Source organism: Sphaeramia orbicularis, chromosome 9 (genome assembly GCF_902148855.1).
Source record: "Sphaeramia orbicularis chromosome 9, fSphaOr1.1, whole genome shotgun sequence".
NCBI lineage: Eukaryota > Metazoa > Chordata > Actinopteri > Kurtiformes > Apogonidae > Sphaeramia > Sphaeramia orbicularis.
The window spans coordinates 8,532,389-8,547,828 of record NC_043965.1 but is presented as its reverse complement, the minus strand read 5'-3'; the positions used below and the strand labels follow the sequence as shown (position 1 = coordinate 8,547,828).

Below are 15,440 nucleotides of genomic sequence, written 5' to 3'. Positions count from 1 at the left end.
TCTGGAGAGAAACCTTCGCTCCAGTTGTGGTGTCACTGCTGTGGGAATATAAGGATCACACTGGACGCTTACGTAACTCAGTCCTGAACCGAATTAAACCGAGTCTCCAGGGCATTTACAACCAAAGTGCAAGGGCTGAGCTACTGCCTTTCATAAAAGCAGCACAAACCCTGAAAAATCATGACTGACACCTGAACTCTAACACATCCTTGTACTTGTTTTAGAATTCGAAGAAAAATTGGAAGAGTTTCATAGAGAAGAGCCATCAGCATTTACAACAGTCCACAATAAACCCCGCCAAATCACATCAATACCAACATCATGTGCAAATATACTGAAAATATGTAAATAATATGTATGTATGCACAGAAAAAGTCACTCAGTAATATTTTTGTCTTTCCCAAGTGATAAATAACTATTTATTATAATTTTACCCTCTGGATCTGGCTTTTTTTTGTGAAAGTCTGGTATTTTTCTATGTTTAATTCACAGATCATTGAAGTTCATAACAACTCAGAGTACATTTAAAGGTTATTATGTAAGAACAAAGAAAACTGAAGAAAAAGTGATTTTTTCAACAAAACATATCATTAACTAAACATAAAACTGGTGTCTCCATCCACTGTCATGTGCCAAACTACATGGGTTTATTATTTTTTCTTCAGTTTTGTTCAGTTTGTGGCTTATGTTGTTCTTGTTCCTTATTATGTTTGTTCATTTTTTTTTTCATTTTATTATTACCTTGGCTGTTTTTATTCATTTTATTGCTTATTTCATTCCTTTTCACTTTTACATTTTTTCCACATTATTTATTATTTTGTAAATACTTTCTTCATTTTTCTTCATTTAATGTTAAAAAATATTCAAAAAGTGTCTAACTACCGCAAGGGTTTTACTGGTGAATCAATGTTGTAGAAGATGATGGTGTTTCCATGGTAACTACGGAGCCTCTCAACGTCCAAATGGGTCATATCTGATGACCATGAAAAGACGACAAACTGCATTTTACATTAATTATTTACGTGTATTGATAGAATTAGTGGATCAACAGGTATTAAACAGTTTAGATCAGTGGATGCTTGTGGTTGACAGTGGCTGTTTGGGTCTTTATGCGTTAGTTTAGTTTTATTTCGAGCCCATAGAATCATCAGATAGCAAAGAACCATACAACATGGTCAAACAAAATTTTTCAGCGCTCGAAAAGGAACGGGAAGAAGTATAACTTATGGACTCCCACTCCCTTTTTACAAACTAATAATTAAATTAATTCCACTTCCTTTGCTTTCTTAACACACTTATTTTTCTATATATTTTACAATAACACAAAGCATCCACACAAACCGTTCACAGGCACTTTTTTTTTTTTTTTTTTTTTTAAATCACCTCACACACAATCAGATTTGCATAATCAACTGTTTTTAATATAAACTATAACATTTATATGCACTAGGGATGTAATAATATGAAAATTTCATATCACGGTTACTGTGACCAAAATTATAACAGTTATCATTATTATCGCGGTATTATTGAAATTGTGCTCAAAATGTTCAAAAAGTACTTATACACACACTGAAATAATTTAATAAAGTTGTATTTAAAAAAAACAAAAAAAACAAATAAAACTAGAAGCACTCGGAGAGCGCAGACCTCCGCCAAGGCTGATCAGTGGCCCCCCCTGTGGGCCCCCCCACACCAAGGAGGTTATGTTTTTGCCAGGGTTTGTTTGTCTGTCTGTCTGTTTGTCTGTCCGTTAGTGTGCAACATAACTCAAAAAGTTACGGACAGATTTTGATGAAATTTTCAGGGTTTGTTGGAAATGGGCCCCCCCGTGGGCCCCCCCACCCCCAATCACCACCAAAATTTAATCATTTCTTCCTTATCCCATTTCCAACAAACCCTGAAAATTTCACCAAAATCTGTCCATAACTTTTTGAGTTATGTTGCACACTAACGGACAGACAAACGGACAGACAAACAAACCCTGGCAAAAACATAACCTCCTTGGCGGAGGTAATAATTGGCACAATGCACTTTGTCTTGGCAGAAACATTCAAACATTAACCCTTAGTGGTCTGAGCTTATTTTGTCTGTTTTTCAGTCCTTTTGATTTTGCCTTTATAAACTACATAAACAAATGTTTACTATACCCATGTTTGGGATCTTTTTTTTTCAGCCAACCTTCATCTATATCATCTGTCTATTTTTTTTTTTTCACTTTAACCTACCATATCAACACAAAAGGCCAGAAAATACAAAAAGAATTATCAAATCCAATATGAAAAATTTATATAATTTATTGCATAAATAACACAAAGATGCTTAATGAGCCTTTTCAAAGACTTTAAAAGTAATATTGGTTCCAAATATTCAATATATACAATTAAAATTGTAATAAATTAAAACTATACTCAAATATTTAACATTAAAGCAGATCTTTACATAAGTGTTTTTTCCCCTAGAAGTGCGGTAATCAAACACGGTTATCATGATAATTAGAATTTAAACGGTAATACTAACCGTCTGCAATTTTACTGCGGTTTATTGTTATACCAGTAACCATTGCATCCCTAATATGCACTTTAAATATTTCCTACAAATACAATCATGGGTTAATAATGAGGAGCATTTCCACACACAGAAATCTAAATGATCATGATATAAGATCGCTTGAATATTTGGTGAAATTAAATAGTTGGAATCAGACCCAGAAGGCAAGACAACACACTTTGAGGACAGCTCAGTATTAGTACATCAGGAAGCATGAACCATCAGGACCACAAGGAATTCAGCCGCAGTCAAATACCAGCAGAACTCAGCCAAGTCCTGAAATGTCAGCTGACTGGAAAGAACAAGATCCAGGCTTTCAACTCATGTGCCCTGTCGGTCATCAGATACCAAACTGGAATAATTAACTGGACAAGAGACGAGACAGAGGCAACTAACATCAAGACAAGAGGACACTGCTCTGAGGCCTGAGCTTAAAGGGGGATTAGACAGTATATCTAGGTTTGTATAGAATTTAGTTCATTGTTCAGGTATAGCACTGTTATTATTATTGTTACTATGATATATTTGAAGTTGAAGTTTATTTCGAACATATGCAGAAACAAAATACAAAGGTGAACAGAAAGCACAAATTTAAACAGATCATTCAAAAGTATCGAAGGCAATAACAAAGGTAAGGCAATGCAACGACCATAATGTTGAACTACCTCATTGTAACTCCTCAACAACACTTTATGTCAGGGGTGCCAAACTCATTTTGGTTCAGGGGTCATATTTAGCCCAATTTGATCTCAAGCGGGCCAGACCAGTAAAATAATGACTTAATAACCTATAAATAATGACAAATCCAAGTTTTTCTTTTTGTTTTAGTACAAAAAAACCCAATTAAATTATGAAAATATTTCCATTTTACAAAAAGAAATGTGAATAACCTGAAAAAACAGAAATTTCATTTGAAAAAATAGTGCAATTTTAACAATATTATGCCTCGACTTATTATTTATACATGTACATTTACACACAGTGTCACATAAACATTTAGTAACAGGCAGAATATTGTTAAAATTTTGGAGTTTGGAACTAAAATTTGAACAATTTCTACAATATTACGTCTCTTATTAACACAACAACAGATCACAGTGGATCCATAAATGCACAAAACATTTAGTAACAGGCAGAATAGTGTTCAAATTGCACATTTCGGGTTGCTCATCTTCGTTTTTATTTATGTATTTATTTACATTTTATTGTGAAAGAATAGTTTTGTAAATGTAAATATTTTCACAGTGTAATGTTATTTTTTTCACTTAAATTTTTTCCACATAATTTTTCACAAAGAAAATTTGTAGTTGTTATTATTTATGGGTTATTGTGTTGTTATTTTTACTGGAGATCACATTGGTCTGTATGTGGAACCTGAACCAAACTGATCTGGACAACCTGGACTGTTCAGGTTCATTTTTGCACTTTCATCCCACGGGCCAGAATGGAACCTTTGGTGGGTCAGATTCGGCCCCCAGGCCGCATGTTTGACACCTGTGCTTTATATCCAAAATGGAGCAGGAAGAAGCAGAGCTTATATTGTCCTACCCCACTTTTACATAACTAACACATACAATCGGTACAAAAAATAGAACAGGTCAGCACTAAGTCACTGAAAAAGAGCTCAAGTTATAACGTACCGTAGAAAATATAAGAACACAAAACAATCCAGCTGTATTTCCTTCTTTAAATGCTTCCATTATCATCCTGGGTTAAACTGCTGTTTTTCATCTTTATATTTCTTTAATCCATACACTGGAAAAAATCCAAATCTTACCAAGTGTATTTTTCTCATTTGTATTAAAATATTTCATCACACTTAAAATAAGACACAATCACCTAAAGAGTAACTTTTCAGTGAGATATAAGAACTTATTTTTAGACAATAGATCTTGAAAATCTTATTTCAAGACATCTTACCAAGATAATTTTCACTTGTTCCATTGGCAGATTTTTTTTTGCTTGAATTAAGAAAAAAAAAAAAAAAAAAAAATCTGTTAGTGGAACAAGTGAAAATTATCTTGGTAACATTTTTTGAAATAAGATTTTCAAGATCTATTGTCTAAAAATAAGTTCTTCATATCTCGCTGAAAAGTTACTCTTGAGGTGATTATGTCTTATTTTAAGTGTGATGAGATATTTTGACTAGAAATGAGAAAAATACACTTGGTAAGATTTAGATGTCTGCAGTGAAAAGACCCAAACATCCACCATCAACCAAAACCATTTACTGATCTAAAGTGTATAATAACTGTCTGTCCACTAATCCTATCAATACATGTAAGTAATTGTTGTAAATACAGTTATTCATTTCATGGTCATCAGATATGACCCATTTGGATGTTCAGAGGCTCTGTAGTTACCATGGAAACACCATCATCTTCTACACCATTGATTCACCAGTAAAACCCATGGAGTTGGATCAATGACAGTGGATGGACACACTGGGTTCATGTTCAGTTAATGATGCATTTTACTGAAAAAGTCACTTTTTCTTCAGTTTCCTCTGTTTTGGATGTAATAATCCTTAACTTTAATCTGCACTTTGATGAATATCTATATGATCAGTGAATAAAATATAGGAAAATAGATTATTTTTACTGAAAAAGTGCAAAATGCAGAGTATACAATGATAATAAAATGGTGTTAAATCATTTAGGAAAGGTTAAATGGAGAAAAAAAATAATTTGGGAACTGACATAACAGTCACACTGGGTCTTTATGGGCAATTATGCAAATTAGGCGCTGACATCATTTAGCAACTTCTAGTGACTTTTAGGACAAACAATAGATACTTTCATTACTGAGGAGTTGGAAACACTGCCCCACTCCACATTAACACACTCTCCAAACTCCATGTAGTTTTTATTCAGTCAAAACTATTAAAAATCCATGATTTTTGTAAAATATTATACAGCAATAATCTTATTTAAAGCATTCAACAAATTACTACCAAGTAATATACAAAAAAATTCACAGTTCGGGAGAGTACTCATAATTTGAGAGGCTTTGGAGATTTCGCATTACCCACATTTCGAACCACTCAAACATTTTTGTTTGTCTGTATGTGGAGTGAAACTTTGGAACAGTCTGGACATCCAACACAAGCAATGCTAAAATATCCACCGATTTAAACTGTTCTATAAACATATGGTCTGGTCCCAGTGTAAAGATGGAGGGTCTTAATACTGATGTTCCATCAATATTCTGTCTTAAATGTTCATGTGTGTTTGTTGTTCCTCATCTAGTTGGTCTGTGTTGTCCTTTACCATCTGCTATTGTTCTTACCATGGCTGGGATGTGCTGCCTTTTACCATTAGTGCTATTGTAGTTTTTTTGGTTTTTTCTTACCATTGTTGGTATGTAATTATTGCTGTTCTTTACCACTTGTGGTATTGTAGTTCTTTGTTTTTACCATTGTTGGTATGTAAATATTATCATGTAGGTTGACTGTTAAGTGTTACCTGTGGTAACACCAGGAATGTACTTTGTTTCTATTTTTCACACACATTTTGGTTCTACAATGTAAATGCTGTCAAATGAGTTCATTCTAATTTGGTATAGGCCTATTTTGTTCATTGTTCTGGCTTGAAGTCAAAGGACAAGAGTGAGGATTTAAAATGTTATTATGTTCAGTTATTTGATGATGAGAATGGGGTTGGGATTAAATAAGTTTTTTTCTTCTTCCCACTCCTTTTCGAGTGCAGATGAATGATTTTTTTTGAATTTTGAATTTGCATGTATTCTGTAAATGCTGAAAATAAACAAACAATGAGTGAATGAATGAAACTGACTGACTACAGTGACAGTAAACGACTAAATCTAGTGGGATTTTGAGTGTTTTCCGTGGATAAAATCACTTCCTGCCTACATGCTGTCACCTGCATACAACCTATTTTGTTGATAAGTTGATAAATTTACAAATATATCTCACACATACAGTATAAAAACATCAATATATATAAAACAATTCAGTTTACTTCAATGCAATTCTCTTCTGAAGGTTACAGATTTTATTCCAGACAATCCAAATGCCTAGAATAAAGACAAACTGATAAGAATGTTCCTGTCATTCAGTGTGTTCGAGCTGCCAACTGACAGTACATCCATCTGCTGACCTGGCATTTTCAGGCCAAATTTACACAAACTCTTCAAACGTGGCATAGTAATGTGATGGAGGCCTGCGTATGCATGTGACCTCCTTTTTGCTTCACTGACTCCAAAGGCATCTGAGTTACTGTATCACTGTGAGTTACAGAGGTGCAGTGACATCTACAGGACACTGAAGGAAACACACAAATCAACACCTAAATGTCTCCTTTCAGACTGTGCTGTAACATTTTTAACACTGTCTGAAGCATCATTTTGGGGGAATTTCCAACTACATATTTCTATAATAACATAATTTTACAGCATTGGACATAGCACTTTCAAACATTCCATTTTAAATGTATTATCATGTCTATTCTGTTGTTTTTACTTGGTATTTTTATTTCACTGTTTTTAAGTGTACAGCTGCTTTTATGTGTCTTTTATTTATTCTTGTATTTTAGTTTATTATTTTGCTTTTTATTCTTCTGTATGACAGGGTTTTAATTGTACAGCTGTTTCATGTTTTTAATCTATTCTTGTATTTTTCTTTCATTTTTTTGTTTTTTCCCCTGTAAGTCGCTTTGGAAAAAAAATGTCTGCCAAATGCATAAATGTAAATGTAAGTGTAATGCACTGGACAATAAAGTAACAATGGTCATTATAATGGCCCTAAGGCTGAAAACCTCCAGGGTACCTATGTATACAGTTGTGGAAAAAATTATTAGACCATCAAACCTCATCAAAAACAATGGTTATGCAATCAAGTACGAACTCCTGTGTGTATCATGTGACTAAAACAGACAGAAAAGAAAACATGGAATGCCTAAAAGCACTGTTTTTGACAGTACAGTGCCATAGATATTGATGGAAGAACTGAAGTGATTTTGGTTATTATGAAGAAAACAATAGAAAATGGCTAGGTATTAGGTCTGAAATAAAAAAAAAATTTAAAAAAAAAACATCGAAAATGTATAGATACCAGCTCTGAAATTAAACTCTTATGAGCTATTTTTGTTGTTATCATTATATTTGTCCAAACTAATGTACCTTTAGTTGTACCAGCCATTAAAATGAACAAGAAATGGAAGAAAACAAGGGAGGTCTAATATTTTTTTCCATGACTGTACATGGCATAAGTGAAGTCTGAATAGTCACATATACAGCTGCAGAAAAAATTATTAAACCACCCCTTATTTTCTTCAATTTCTTGTTCATTTTAATGCCTGGTACAACTAAAGGTACATTAGTTTGGACAAATATAATGATAACAACAAAAATAGCTCATAAGAGTTTAATTTCAGAGCTGATATCCAGCCATTTTCAACGTTTTTTTTTTTTTTTTCTTTTTTTATAATAATCAATGTCACTTAAGTTTAAGGCATTGTACTGACAAAAACAGTGCTTTTAGCCATTCCATGTTTTCTTTTCTGTCTGTTTTAGTCACATGATACACACAGGAGTTAGTACATGATTGCATAACCATTGTTTTTGATGAGGTTTGATGGTCTATAATTTTTTCCACAACTGGATGCTCCCTTCTGTAAATGATTTAACTGCCAGTATGCCAGGACATATATGTACAAATACATTTAAAGACATTTTTTCCTATAACTGTAAGTGAATGACTTGTCCCTCTTTCAAAAATTGAGTGATTGACTGATGATAAGTGATGAAATCTGACAAAAAAGAGAGGGACACAGAGATGGTTTACCCATCCAAGACATTTATATTCAGTCTTATAAATGAAGGGGTAGTAAATACGGTCAGGAACATTTAAACATTCATTTATGCAGAAATTTGCTCTTCTCATAATTTATGCATAAACTACTGTGACCTGGTTTATTCATTTTAACTCTAGTAAGCACTGCCATGTGAGTACTTAATGTAGCATCAGTTGGTGTGGACAGATTATTGATGTGACTGCTCTGAGGTGACTGTAGTATGTGCAACTGCATATCTGGATTAAACACAACCATAACATTTCCTGAACTTGAATTAGGGTTTTCGGAGTTACCCCACCACCACCACCACAATATCACACCATACATGCGTAGCCATGATGATGTAAATAATGTTAAATTTTTGATTTTTAATTCAAATTCTGTATTTATATAAATATTTACAGAAATACCAAATATCTTATTTTTCTCTTTATATTTAATTTTTTTTTTCATTTGTTTGTCGTTTTTTCTACCTGTCTTTGTATCTGCACTTGCTTGCTGTATTTTTGCTGCTGCTAACTCTTATCTTATGTTATCCTCCTGAGACCCAGCAGTGCACTTTTGTCCTTTGTAGGGGGCAAGAGTTTCACAGCTTTACTGAAAAAAGAAGCAAAAAGCTCACTGCAAAGGACATTAAGAAAGAAAGAAAGAAAGAAAGAAAGAAAGAAAGAAAGAAAAAAAGAAAGAAAGAAAATTAAAATGCATCTGAAAAACAAAAACAAAAAATCTATCTCCAATCAAAGTAATCATTTTTTCTTTTTGTAAAAACCTAAAACCTTTACTTCCCTGGGTCTCAGGAGGTTATCTTATCTTATCTTATCTTATCTTATCTGACAAAAACCAAAGCGTAATTGAAGCTGTATTGTTTGCTTCTGTGATCTATAAAAACTAAATATACAACATATTGCACGGCATAAATAATTTTTTTTTTATTTGTGACATAAATAAAGTAAATAAATCAGTTGTGCTCATTTGTATCCATATTACGGCTGAACTAGACTCTGAACGGCCGACAGTAGCCGTGGCGTTGGACTGACTTGAATGTGTTAGTGAAATACCTGGTGATGACAGGAAGTCACACGCGCACATAGTGTGTGAGGCTGCTGGTAGTGGTGTGTGTTAAAGCCATCCAAATGTCTCAGCACACACACTTCTGAGCTGTACCGCTCCCTACAAGGAAACACCAGGATCAGCACGCTGTTGTAAGGCTACACATAAACACACACACACACACACACACACACACACACACACACACAAACAACAGTCACATCACATAAACTCACATTTACTCATGTTTGAACACATTAAACATTTACACATAAATAGCACTTACGCTTCTGGGTAAAATAAAAAACACAACAAAATCTTTATAAATAACATAACCTTAAGCAATGACATTTACATACAACACTAATTACAAATACAAGTTGGGATGCTGTGAAAAATGCACATTAAAAACAGTGCAACTATTTACAAATTCCATAAAACCCATGTTTTATTCACACTAGAACACATTATGCAAAATGCAAAGTACCATTTTAAGAAGCCATAAGGTCATTTTGAATTTAATAGCAGCAACACATCACAAAAACATTGGGACAAGGGCAATGAAAGGCTGGAAAAGTAAAGGGTAAAAGGAAATAAACAGGTAGAGAAACATTTTACAACTAATTTCTGCTTTCGGCAACAGGTCAGTAACATGAGGCATGTGGCAACATGGGAGGGATATAGACGACAAAGTTCTATTCTATTCTATTCTATTCTATTCTATTCTATTCTATGTTGGGCAGACGTTAAACTGCTCATAAAAAAACAGCAAAAAAACAGAAATCTAACATAAATCATTAGCAAAAATGAATATATCCAGTGTTACATTAATATAAACATAACCTTGCTGCCTGCATTACCAAAAGGGAGATAGCTTTCATCTGCACAAAATCCAAAGTAAAAAAAAAAAAAAAAAAAAAAGTTTTGAGAAAAAAGATTAATTAAACTATTAAAAGCATTGTGTTACCTCTTAGAAATTCTCAACAAATCTAGAGTGCCATTCTCACTCCAGACCCATTAAAATAGAAAAAATGCACAAACTTCTTTACTGTCCTGTGTAACACTTAAATGTGTCCCCCGTGCAACACAAAATCCAAAAAATAAAATAAATTCCATTTCTAATCCAAAAATACAATACTAAACTGTATATGGCATCCTTTGCCTGTCTGGAGTCCACAACATTCACTAGTTAAAAAAAAAAAAAAAGGGCACATCATGAAATGAAAACTACAACAAAGACGACTGAAGTCTGTTGAGTGGCTGGAATCCTATATCAGATAAGAACGGGACAATATTAATTAGGGAGGTCCAGCATCCTTCCCACTACATCATGGTAGTCATGATTCTTAGTTTTTGAGGATATGTTGCTATTAAGTTCAAAATGACCTCTCTTTTTCCACTTGAAATTGTACATTTTTTCAGTTTAAACACTTTATATGTTTTTCTATGTTCTGTTGTGAATAAAATATGGCTTCCTCAGAAAATCATTGCGCTATGATTTGATTTTTCGTTTTTCACAGAATCCCAACTTTTTTTTGAAATGGGTGTTGTAGTCGTCAGAGTCTGAGATGTTGTTATGGTGGGAAAAGGTCAAGACGGAACAGATGGAGGTGGATGGTTGGAATACAAGGCACACATTAGGCCATGTGTTGGTGTTGTGAAGTACCGGTTTTTTAATGGCTGATGAGTGGATTGACTTGAGGAATGCTCTTCTGCTATGACTGCCTCTGACTGATTTTGACCACTTGTTCAGTGAATCGTTGAGACAAAGTCCTAACTTTGTATTTTGAAGGTGTGCATGAGTTCCAATTGATGAAAATCAGATTTATATTGCAATTTTAGACCAAATTTTCTGGAAAAGCTAAAGAAAATGTGAAGGTGAGACCAGATGTGCTTTAAAGGTCTGGGTCACCTCAGAAATCTGTAGGTTTCCACCTGATTTTCATATATTCAGAACAAAATGAATATATGAAAGAAATATTAATCGTGAAACATTGTAGTCTATAATAATAATAATAATAATAATAATAATAATAATAATAAAAGCTTTATTTATATAGCACCTTTAAAAAACGAAGTTTACAAAGTGCTTTGACAGAAAAAGCAGAAGGGCACAACAGCAGGATACAAGATGAACGTAAAGACACTAAAATAGAACCAACACAATAAAAGTGATATGGACAGCAAATGCAAAAACATGACATTTTGAATAAATTAAGTGAATCAAAGTAAAGAGGGCAGGGACAACATGATGCTGTCAAATCGATGTAAAAATGAAGGAGTGAGATAAAATAACATCATATATGAGAGTATAAATTAATAACCAGACAGGATAAAATTCAAATTTAACCCTTTCATGCACGAATTACAAGAACCTTAATCAAGTTTTTTTTTTCTTGAGTGATTTTATTTCTCTTTAGACATTAAAAAAAACAATGTGATAATTTTTTTTATCAAGCAATTTTTCATGGAGTTGCAAAAATGTCCACTCAGCTGGACACCATGCGTTTAATTTTGAAAGCAAAAAAACATGTATTTACTGTGAAAACTCTGAAATAAAAACATTTTAATGCTGCTAATCAGATGTTTTCTCACATTTTAACATACTCTAATACTAGTCATTACTCCCTTCATTGAGATAACACGCAAAAAAACAAAACAAAACAAAAAAAAACAACTTTTGTTGTTAATTACAGTCTAATAACAATAACAAGGAATTGATTTACATTCAAATATGTTTGATCAAGTTTATCTAGAACAGCAAAGTTACAGTAATGTTATCAATTGTAGTGTATGGCATGATGCATGAGTGTCCAATGTGTTGGCTGATATGAAACTAAAACAATAAAATCCATGAATATACAAGAGAACAGCTGGAGAAGAACTGTCCACTGGAGTGACCACTGTGCATGAAAGGGTTAAACAACTAAAATTAAAATTAAAAAGGGACAGACATCACATAAAGGCAAGTCTATTAAAATGTGTTTTAAGAAGTGATTTTAAAGACTTAACTGATTCCGCACGCCTTATCTCCTCGGGCAGGCTGTTCCAAAGTTGAGGGGCCCTGATGGAAAAGGCCCGGTCGCCCTTAGATTTAAGCCTCAACTTTGGAACAGCCAGGAGCTCTCTGCCCCCCCCCGAGGATCTAAGGCTGCGTACTGGCTCATAATCAACTAGAACAGGGGTGTCAAACTCATTTTAGTTCAGGGGCCATATTCAGCTAAATCAGATCTGCAGTGGGCCGAACCAGAAAAATAATAACATAATAACCTATAAATAATGACAACTCAAAATTTTTGTCTTTGTTTTAGTGCAAAAAAACCACATTAAATTATGAAAATACTTACTTTTATAAACTATCAAAAAAAAAAAAACCCTGAAAAAACTGAAATTTAAATTAAGAAACTTAAGAAAATTTAGTGCAATTTTAATAATATTATTCCTCAATTTATCATTTCTCCATGTGCATTATGGATCAGATCTACAAAGACACTAAACACTGAGGAACAGGCAGAAAAGAGTTAAAACTGTGCTTAATTTTCTTTAGACATTTAAGGTTGGTCATATTTGTTCAGGTTATTCACATTTTATTGTTACAGGATCGTTCGTAAATGTAAATATTTTCATAATTTAATGGGTTTTTTTGCACTAAAACAAAGAAAAAAAATTAAGTTGTTAATTCTAGAATTTTTTTGGGCATAATTCAAGATTTTTTACTTAACTGAAGTTTTTTTTTTGCTTAATTCAAGATTTTTTGCTAAATTTGAGATTTTTTTTGGCTTAATTGAAGATTTTTTTTATTTAATTGAAGATTTTTTTTGGGCTTAATTCAAGTTTTTTTCCTTAATTCAAACTAATTTTTTTTTTTTTTTTTTTTTTTTTGCTTAATTCAGTTCAAGACTGTGGAATTTTTGCACTTGGCAAAAAAATCCCAGGGGCCGAACTGGACCCTTTGGCAGGCAGCATTTGGCCCCCGGGCCGCATGTTTGACACCCCTGAACTAGCATCTCAGCTGTATAGCTTGGGGTCAGGCCCATTCGGGCTTTAAAAGTGATCAGTAAAATCTTAAAATCAATTCTAATCTCTCAATTCTAATCTCATTCTATTCTAATCTAATCTAATCTAGTCTACCACAAGATTCCTGAGAAACTCGCTCACTTGAGGCAGTAACTCTTATCCAAGGCCCTCTACCCTTTTCCGACTGAGAACCATGATCCTGATCCTCATCCCGGCTGTGAACCAGCCCAGACAGAGGTGATTTCTCACAGACTGCAAGGGAAGCCCGGCTTCCCCTAAAATTACGAAAATTAAATGGTTAAATATGTTCGGTTGTGTTGACATTTCATTGACTACAAATGTGTTAGAACACGTTCATCTCTCAGACGAGTTCATTCAGAATCAGCTTTATCACAAATCAATAGACTCGATGTCGTTCACTTCTCATACATTCTCATGTTTGTGTTTTCTCAGTCGATCTCTGCTCAGTGCATTTGTCCGTAGACTCTCAGCGTCCATGCACTTCAATGGGACTGAGTGGAACAGTTTTTTTCATTGCCTCAAAACTGGACGGTAATTGGATAAATGCCACGATGTTGTCCTGCCCCCGGACGCCGGGCGTCTCTGGGGGTGAATGGAGCTGTGGGCGGAGCTCGGCTGGGCTGGACGCCAGGCTTCCACGTGCTGATTGGAGGATCAGTCGAAAGGCTGAATCCCATTTGATTGACAGCTATTTTCAGATCTAGTCCTTCACTGACACAGTTCAGTTTAATACCGTTGCACATTCTGCTGTGAAATCAGAGAAACCACTACGAAATTACTCGTTCATTTCTTGCACTGTAAATAAAACACACTCATTGTACTTCCTTGTTTCAATTTAACATAATTTCAGCATTTTCTTGTTTCAATTTCATGATTTAATCATTTCTTGTTCGAGTTGAATATCGTTTTGTAGATAGTTAAATCAACCAAACTGTCGGCTAGGTCGGAGTGAAAGGAGCTTCTTCTGTTTAAAAAGGCTGAAGTCTTACACTCATAACACAATGGGCCAAGGCAGTCTAAGCAGCCCAGCTCTGCTGGACATTCAGAGGACACTGGTCCAGTCCCTGGAAAAGACGCCTACTGGTACAATAAGATCACTGACCATTTTCTTAAAAGGAACGGAGGGCCGAATGTATGTTTAAATAATTTGACAATTTTTTTTTTTTTTTTTGGATGTAAGCCGACAATGAGCTTCCCCTGTCTGAAAGACGAGCAGCCGCCACCGATCCCAGAACAAGCTGGAGGTCACAGTCTGATGAAGCCAACAAGACCACATTATCTTCAAAAAGCAGAGATGTAATCCTGAGGCCACCAAACCTTCCACCTTCTGTCTGTGCCTGGACGTTTTGTCTGTATGTGAAAAAATGTGATGAACACGACTGGTGACAAAGGGAAACTCTAATGGAGACCAACCCACACTGAGAATGAGTCTGACGTGCTCCCGGCAGCGGGAACAAAGTCCTGACTCCATTAGAACTCCAATTACTATGTTTCTTTTTCCTAATCATAGGATCTGAAATAAATTAAAGAAAAAGCTACTCCTGACTGCATTAGTTAAATAACTAGTCATTGGCTGAAACACATTAATCACTGCAGTAATTATCCAAAGGAAGGCTACTTATTTGCTTGGTTAAATCCAGGTGGGGTGTGCTGTGTTTAATATACGGAAGAGGATTAGGGCCACTGGGGAAGAAAAAAAAAAAAAAGTCCAATATTTTTTTTTTCTTATTATTCTGAGAAAAAAAGTCAGAATTCTCAGATTAAAGTCATATTTCTGACCTTTTTCTCAGAATAAAAAGAATAAAAAATATATTAGACCTTGATTTATTTTTTTTTTCCCAGTGGCCCTAATCCTCTTCTGTGTTAACAAGACCTGGCATTTGCTTGATTTTATTATTTTTATACACTACTGCACTAATGCTAAAACAAACAAACAAATGTATATTTAGCATTAGTGGAGATAATGAGATTTCTAACACATTTGCAGAT

At 34.1% G+C, this 15,440-nt stretch overlaps 1 protein-coding gene across 4 annotated transcripts in view; it reads right to left on the bottom strand.

Annotated features, from left to right (window-relative positions):
* LOC115425433 (tight junction protein ZO-2-like) overlaps positions 1 to 15,440 on the bottom strand; it is a 143,862-nt gene that overhangs the window by 82,027 nt on the left and 46,395 nt on the right. For all 4 annotated transcript variants that reach the window (XR_003936234.1, XM_030143013.1, XM_030143014.1 and 1 more), the window contains exon 3: positions 9,422 to 9,533. Coding sequence is in view for 3 of the 4 variants with exons in the window: in XM_030143013.1 (XP_029998873.1) it covers positions 9,422 to 9,533 (112 nt within the window). In the remaining variant the exon portion in view is untranslated. The remainder of the gene's footprint in view (positions 1 to 9,421; positions 9,534 to 15,440) is intronic.